We start from the raw sequence: 8773 nt of genomic DNA on the forward strand, positions 1-8773 counted from the left end.
CAATCAAACGAAAACCCGATGGATCTATTGAGCGATACAAAGCTCGGCTGGTTGCAAAAGGCTACACACAAACATATGGGATCGACTATGCAGAAACTTTCTCGCCTGTGGCAAAGATGAACACTGTCAGGGTGCTCCTCTCCATTGCTGCAAACAAGGATTGGGATCTTCATCAGTTTGATGTTACAAATGCCTTTCTTCATGGTGAGCTTGAAGAAGAACGGGAGGTATACATGGATGCACCCCAAGGTTTTTCAGATGAGTTCGAGGAAGGGAAGGTATGCAGATTGAAAAAAACTTTATATGGACTCAAACAGTCTCCCAGAGCTTGGTTTGGAAGATTCACCACAGCTATGAAGAAGTTCGGGTACCAGCAAAGCAATTCCGACCACACCTTATTCTTGAAGAAACGAGGTGATCTTATTTCTTGCTTAGTCATTTACGTTGATGACATGATCATAACAGGAGATGACTTAGAAGAAATTCAGAAGTTGAAAGAAAATCTTTTCAAGGAGTTCGAAATGAAGGACCTTGGGAGACTAAAGTACTTCCTCGGGATCGAAGTACTCAGATCGAAGAAAGGAATTTTTATCAATCAGAAGAAGTATACTCTTGATCTCCTAGCTGAAACTGGGATGCTAGATTGCAAGCCAGCAGAAACTCCTATTATCGTAAATCATGGGCTACAAATTGTGGAAGGAGCTCAGTTAGCCGATCGAGGACAATATCAGCGTCTGGTAGGGAAACTTATCTATCTTTCCCATACTCGACCTGACATTGCTTATGCTGTTGGTGTTGTTAGTCAATTCATGCACCAACCACAGGCTGACCACATGGAAGCTGCGCTCAGAATTGTGAGATATTTGAAGAAGACTTTTGACTATGGAGTGCTGTTCAAAAAGGCTGGACACCTTGAGATACAAGCTTATACCGATGCTGACTGGGCAAGAAATCCGAATGACAGAAAGTCAACAGCTGGATACTTTGCATCTGTGGGAGGAAATCTTGTCTCATGGAGAAGCAAGAAACAAAAGGTGGTTGCACTCTCAAGTGCAGAATCAGAATTCAGAGGAATCAAGAGTGGGTTAACCGAAGTCCTTTGGCTAAGAAGATTGTTGATGGAATTAGGCCTTCACCCAACAAAGACGTGCCAAATGTACTGCGACAACAAGGTTGCCATCAGCATATCTGAGAACCCAGTTCAACATGATAGAACTATATAAACATGTCGAAGTGGATAGGCACTTTATCAAGGAGAAGATTGAGGAAAAGATTGTGGAGCTCCCGTTTGTGAGGTCCGAAGATCAGCTCGCTGATATCTTAACCAAGGCTGTGGACTTCAAAAGTTTTTCAGAAGTTCTTTCCAAGTTGAGTATCGGAAATCCCGTCACTCAACTTGAGGGGGAGTGTTGAAAGTAAATCTACAGAAGTCAAGATTAGCAAGCAGCAAAAGTCAGAAAGAGAAGCAGCGTGCCTTTATTTATCTGTCAAAGATTTACCACGGATCCCTTAATCATAGGGATCCTGGTAAGACTTTAATATCATGTAATACATTATAAAAGATGATAGAATTCTTCAGAAATATCAAGCAATACAATAACAATCATTTGCTTCTCTTTATCTTTCTTTATGCATTATGATAATACCATGTTTTAACACTTTTAAGACTATATTTTGTTCATCGGAAATATATTTTCATCTAAAATTTGCAGGAGCCATTTAATGTTGCCACGTGAAGATATATAGCAAGCATGACTAATTATGGTTTAATTGATTGAGTGTTGCTGTAGAATGATTTCTTCGTGAGGGCTACGATTGTGATTCTATTATTAATGTACAAAGCCTACTAATTATAGTTATAAAAATACAAAAGGTGCTGTATGTTGCTTTGGAATTAAGAATATGATGAATATTACTCAATAATTCATACAGATTAACCTGTTCCTATTATTGCATTTATGTTGGAAACCTAAGTAGTGATCGGAAAATAAAGATAAAAAATGCATTTTTTTATCTCTAATTATAATTCATATATTAATATTTTCACAATAAAATATTTAAATAGTCAAGTTTAATATAAAAAGATTTTTCCAACGCCTGAAAGGTAGCTTGTTGGGTGTACCAAATGGCACTGTCACTAAGTCATAAAGATATAGAAGTGTTAGTGAACTTTGACGACGACATAATGTGGCCGATAAAATATTGAAGATAATTCTTAGAACTCACTTGATCTATCAAAATGGAATAGTTTTATATTTGATAAAATCAAAAACTCCATTATAAAGAAAGAATAAAACAAAACTAGGAAATAATAAAAACAAGATAAGTAACGAGTCTAATTGGTCTAATTCAAGTCAACTTGACCAAAAATCAACAATTTGGATTTTCCCGAAACTAACACAACCGCAAAAGACATGAAATTATAATACATCCTGCTCGATTTTATTCTTACACCATCATATGCAGATAGTATGATTATTTTTATATTTTCAAATGCACTAAACATCTCCGCTCTAATAATTCAATAAATAAAAATAAAATCTCCACTAGTTTTACTTCTAATTTTATTATATACTAGTAGTACTAAATTAAATTCTGCTCCAAATCCTTTCCTTCACATGAAAATACATGTGAAATTTAATGTGCATTCAATTTTGGCAAAATTATTGAACACTTGAAAAGCAAGCTAAATTTCCGAAAAAAGAAAAAAAGTTTTTTGTGTGTTGGCAAATGATAGGATGACCTCAAGTAGCACCTGGAGTTATATGCTATGCTATAGCTGTCTCGTAGCTGGCTCCCTCACATTACTATTTTAAAAACTCCATCCTCGCTTGCACTCTCTCTCTCTCTCTCTCTGCGCGGAAATCATCACCTCTCTCTCACACCTGCTATGCTAATGTGCTTTCTCTCTCTAGTTCGTCTGTATGTCTCCCTTCTTCTCTCATTTGCTGCGTGTTTCTGAATTTGATTGACAGTGAATGTGGCTGTTGTCTGTTTGGTGATTGTACTATAGTTAGGGTTTAATTTTGAGGTTAGGGTTTTGATTCCGTGTTATTGGAGATTTCTAACTGTTTTCCTCCTAATTCTTTTTGCAGTTAAGCAGTTCATCGGGTGCTAACCGGTGCTGCAGAGGATTGCTAGTTGGAGTTGCGTACTTGGGGGGATTGAAGAAATTCAAGTTGAGATAATTGTTCGCCGGTTTGGGGGGGACTTGCCGCCGGCGAGATGAGCGCGTCTAGATTTATTAAGTGCGTGACCGTGGGCGACGGAGCTGTGGGTAAAACTTGCTTGCTCATCTCTTACACTAGCAATACTTTTCCAACTGTAAGTTTTATTCTCCAACTCTTTTGATTTTTGGCTGTTCTTTAATTTACATTTTCTGTTGCATCGTAACTTTTTGTTAATTGTTGAGCTTATTTCAATTCGGGTAAGAGCAGGTAATGTTGATGTTAATATTGTTCAAGCTTTTGTAGTCAATGTAGTTCTGGCATGGTTGGGAAACAATGATTTTTTTCCCTTGCGTCTTCGAGCATTCTAATATTGATAGGAATTTGGTGGCATGGACTGTTGGACTGTAATAATTTGGAGCTTCTACTTTTCATTCTGTTCTGGTAGTATAAGTTTAGGCTCGGGGGTGGAGGTGGGAGTAAGATTTTTGAATAAGTGCCTGAGGAATACATTTCTTTTTCTGGATACGGTTTTGAGCAATCAGACGTGTGAAAAAAAGGAGGATTGGAATATGCTTTTGACTGAATCCTTTTTACCTTTTTGTCACGCACATAGCCTCCCTTTTCAAGTTACCAATTTTGTTTTTGAATTCATTTGGTTTAGCTTTATCAATTATGACATGAATACGAATTCAAAAAATAGAATATTTATCCATCAATCATCATTGGATATGTAGATTCCTTTTTTCTTTTAGTGTTTTCTGATTTACTTTTCACTCATTCACTGTGTCGCCTTTTTTATTCAAATGTAGATCTTCTGAGTAACATAATTTTGTAACTCACTTTTCATTGATATAGATTATGTTTAAGGATATTGAATATACCAAAAGTGCATAGAGTAGACAAGTAAAAGTTTGCAAACTTTTCTCTGCTCCCTCACCGAACCTGTGAGCTTTTATCTTTTGGGTTCGTTGTTAAAACTCATGTAGGATGGTTATGAACTTCTTAACAGATTTTGATGTAGATGCCGCTTAAAAGAGTGAATTATGGTACCTATTGGACTGTAGGCTCTGCTTCACTTTGTCCCGTTTACTTTTCTTTTGTGCTCTACAACATATCATATTCAAATTGGTTACACTCAAGTCACATGCTATTATAGTTTTCAGCAGTGGAAAATTTTCTTCTTGGTTACTAGGTTTCTAACTGGATCTTTTTTGTTTTGGCTTAAACAGGATTATGTCCCAACTGTTTTTGATAATTTCAGTGCCAATGTCGTAGTGGACGGTAGCACTGTTAATCTAGGATTGTGGGATACTGCAGGTAAATTAATATTCCCGTGCATACTTTCTAATTCATCTTTCAAAAAACTGCAGAACAGGCAGTCACACTTTATTCTACAGGCCAAGAGGATTACAATAGATTGAGACCATTGAGCTACCGTGGGGCTGATGTCTTTATTCTCGCCTTCTCTCTTATTAGCAAGGCTAGTTACGAGAATGTCTCCAAGAAGGTGAGCCTTCAATTTACCTTAGTGGGGTGAGAATCCTAACCTCTTCATAGCTTTTGGTTTCTCGGATAACAGGTTATTAAAAGGGGAGGAAAGTGAATTGAGAAATCAAGAGTAATTTTATTCTATTTTGCTTCTCTTCATTGGGGATCAAAATTTCCTAGCACTTCGTAAACCTTTTAGGGATCGTTTGGTTTGATGGATGGGATAGATAAGATTGATAGAATTGGAGAGTGATTAAATAATCCACCAACTTCGGGGTACTAAATAATCACTCAATTGCATGATTAGAGTGTGAGTGAGCCTAGTTATCCATCGCGTGCCCAATCATGCAAACCAAACACTTGATTAAGTTGGATTATTTATCAATCATGCCTTATCACTCAAACCAAACACCTCCTTAATAGCTTTTGGTTCTTTTCTGGAGGTCTGTCTGGTTATATAAACTTTGTTATGCCACATCCGCCAGACTTCCACCCTCACCACGTTCTGGGGAAAGTAGAAAAGCTTTGAATTGTAATGGTGCTGATTGTTTGTATTTCAATTTTCAGTGGATTCCTGAATTGAGGCATTATGCTCCTGGAGTTCCAATAATCCTTGTGGGGACAAAGCTTGGTGAGGATCCGATTCTAACTTTCTTCCACTGCACAGTACTAGTTTCCTGCTCTCTTTTTTGCTTGATACATTGTTTACAATTCTATACCCATTTATTGCTGACTGTCCTCACATAACATGAGACACGGACTATTTAAATGCTCCTATCAAATTTTAGTCTTGAACCAATTTTTCTCCCCAAGCATATTATCACACGACAAATGCATCATGCATACATTATGTCATTGAAGTTAACCACATATTGTTCTTTGACATTCTCAGAGTATTTCGTGTAGAATCTATTGGACTTTTAACAGAATTATGATTGAAACTTTTAACATTGCAACTGAGTTTGGTAATGCACACAACTTCGCCTCTTTTTTCTTTGTTTCTGTGCAAGAATGAAATTATTGGAGGGATTTGTAGTGGTGCAACCTCTAGAAGTGTCATGAGTTTAATCCTTACTGAAGAACGGCTTCATATTAATAAGCTGCCGAGCATTTTTTGGCTGTTCTGTTATGTGTAAAATACTCTTAACATCTTATCGAGTTTGTAAGCCAAATGTAAACTGCCAACGAGAGAGAGAGAGAGAGAGAGAGAGAGTGGAACACATGTGGTCTTCCTTTTTCCCGCTCTTCCTACTTTGATAATTCTTTATATTTTCTGGTGGTCCAGTTTTAATCTTATTGCCTTGCAGATCTTCGAGAGGATAAGCAGTTCTTCGTGGACCACCCTGGAGCAGTTCCCATCACGACAGCACAGGTATGTTTGCAATTCGAATTTGGTTGTCCATCCTCCTTGTGAATTTGGTTGTCCACCCTCCGTGTGTGCCATCAAACTGAAATGCGAAACAATCTTGCCTCTTTGAAAGTAAGAGTGGTTTTCCTTTTCATAGGGAGAGGACTTGAAGAAATCGATTGGAGCTGCTGCTTACATTGAATGCAGTGCTAAGACACAACAGGTTAGAAATTAGAACTTTGATAGTGGGTACATATCTCTTATTTAATTGGAAATGTCACATCGCATTCTTCTTCCAAATATTGCAGAATGTGAAGGCTGTCTTTGATGCAGCAATTAAGGTGGTTCTGCAGCCACCCAAGCAAAAGAAGAAAAAGAAGAGAAAGGGCCAAAAAGCATGCAGCATATTATAATTGGTTCGCTTGTGGTTGCTCTTGTTGTTTTAAAAGTGTACTACTCTACTCCTACTCCCCCCTTAAAGCTGCAATGACCTGACTGACTATATTAGGGAGATATGTTAAAGCATCAACTAAGTCGATTTCACATTCTTAGCTATAGTTTTCACAATGTATGTTTGTGATTGAGATGTGTGGTAATATGAAAAATTCCTCCATTTAGGACCTAGATTGAACTATTTGTGCATACCTTCCAATTCTTCTACTCAAAGACAGAGTATATTTCTTCATCTAATTTTTTGTTGTGTTCTTTTACTTATATTGCATGTATTAGGTGAGGTGTGATGGACGATGTGGTGTTAATCTATGCTTATGTTGTGTTTATCCGCCGCCCGCATCATTTGCTATTGTGGAATGCAACAATCGATCGAATATTTATAGGCACCATTTAGCTAGTGGGGCCTACAATATTTTGTCTGCGTTCATGGTTTCTTGGGCTGGACATAAGACCACTCACATCGGTGACTCTCACATGAGAGTCACCATAAAAGACAAACAACTGCATATACAAAATTAAATGGAAATTGGAGCAATTAACGTGACTTTGGGCGGTTCACCGCCTCAAAGGCGTGAGAAAGTCATGCACATGTGGCACCCTTTCATTGGGTGCCACTTAATTAAATATATAATTTTAAATACTATTTTTTAATAGTTTATTGTAATATAAAAAAATTAAAAATTAGGAAAAAAATTCTATATATAGACTTCCAATTTTTTTCATCAACACCACTTCAATATCCTTATTTTCTCATCAATCTTTCAATAGCCTTATTTTCTATCTTCATTTTTTTCTTCATTTTGAAGCCATGGATCCAAACGACCCCAATTATTATTCAAATTTTGGATCTTTTTTTCACCCTCAAAAATTTTCAAATCCAGAAGATGTTCAAAATTCTCAGTACTACGAGAATTCTCAATTTTTTCCACACCTCAACCAAATTTCTACCCCTCACGAACATCCCATTTCACAAAATATCTCTCGGAATTTATTTCAAGATGTCGAACACCCAAAGAAAAATCAGAAAGCTGCAAAAAATGTAGCTTGGTGCGTGAAAGAAGATGTAGCGCTTATGTCTTCTTGGATCTGCGTTAGCGAAGATAAGCAAAAAGGAAAAAATCAAAGAGGGGCGACGATGTGGGAACGTGTGCAGAATATGTATCAGGAAGCTCAAAAAGAAAATCCAGATGAGATAGGCAAGGCCTTTCACCGCTACAAAAATGCACTGGAGCTATGAGGGTGTTGGCTTATGGAGTTCTACAAGCTCGATTTGCATTTATTCGACGTCCTTGTCTCATTTGGGATAGGATTTTGATGGGAAAAATTATGATGGCTTGTATCATCATGCACAATATGATAGTGGAAGATGAACGAGACACATACCAAAACTATTATGATCCCACAGAATTTTTGATGGATTTACCTGCAGACGAAGATGTATCTATTCACTACTCAACTGACAGAATTGCAAGTTTGTCTAATTACATGATCAACAGGGATCGACTTCGCAATCGCGAAGCTCACAAAGCTCTTCAGAAGGATTTAATTGAGCATATATGGGCAAAATTCGGCACGACTAATTGAATATGTAATTTGCGTTTATTGTACTTGTAATTTTAATTTCCTATATGTATTTGTAATTTATTTTATGTATTTTTAATTTTGTTTTACTCGTGTAATTTTTGTTGTATGATCAAGTAAATTTTATTTTTTTAATTTTTTTATTTTTTTTAATTTTTTTTCACTATTATTTTAATTTTTAAAATATATTTAAAAATTATTGTGACTAATATAAAGAATAAAAATAAAACAAAATAAAAAAGATAAAGGTCATGTGAGTGTCACTAATGGGAGTAGATTTAAGATAAAGGTTGGGTTGTGTATGTGAAAGAGAGAGAAATGAATATTTTAATTGAAGGTTGGGTTGAGGGAAAGTCACTGATGGGGATAGTCTAAGAAAAGGTCAAGTCAAGTTTCTTATGGCTTGGGTCAGAGCAGACTATCTGTTGTAAAGGTGACTTGTGTGCAATTTTATGTCTTTACTAGCATACTCGTTGACTTAACCAAAAGCAAAAAATGTAACATATGTTTGAAGAAAATTATAATAATTGAGCCTTACAAATAAACTTCACTAATTGAAGCTATACCGTGTCTTTTGCCGACATGCTTTACATTTGATTGGCTCATTGCCTCATTTTATTATCAATTTTTTTGTGCATGTTCTCTTTATTGAAGATTGTTATTGATCTATTAATGTAAATACATATTTAAATTAGTAATAAAAGTGACTTATTAATGTTCAATTACTATATAG

General features: G+C 36.2%; 1 protein-coding gene across 1 annotated transcript; it reads left to right on the forward strand.

Moving 5' to 3' along the window:
- The first annotated feature begins 2672 nt into the window (after nt 1–2672).
- LOC131001056 (rac-like GTP-binding protein 5) lies at nt 2673–6696 on the forward strand. The gene is made up of 8 exons (XM_057927234.1): nt 2673–2922; nt 3096–3324; nt 4400–4487; nt 4568–4677; nt 5226–5289; nt 5966–6030; nt 6164–6229; nt 6315–6696. Exons 2-8 carry the CDS (start codon nt 3226–3228, stop codon nt 6417–6419), a joined length of 597 nt encoding a protein of 198 aa, XP_057783217.1. The 5' UTR covers nt 2673–2922; nt 3096–3225; the 3' UTR covers nt 6420–6696.
- Nucleotides 6697–8773: the final 2077 nt, after the last annotated feature.

Source organism: Salvia miltiorrhiza, chromosome 8, assembly GCF_028751815.1.
Source record: "Salvia miltiorrhiza cultivar Shanhuang (shh) chromosome 8, IMPLAD_Smil_shh, whole genome shotgun sequence".
NCBI classification, from domain to species: domain Eukaryota; kingdom Viridiplantae; phylum Streptophyta; class Magnoliopsida; order Lamiales; family Lamiaceae; genus Salvia; species Salvia miltiorrhiza.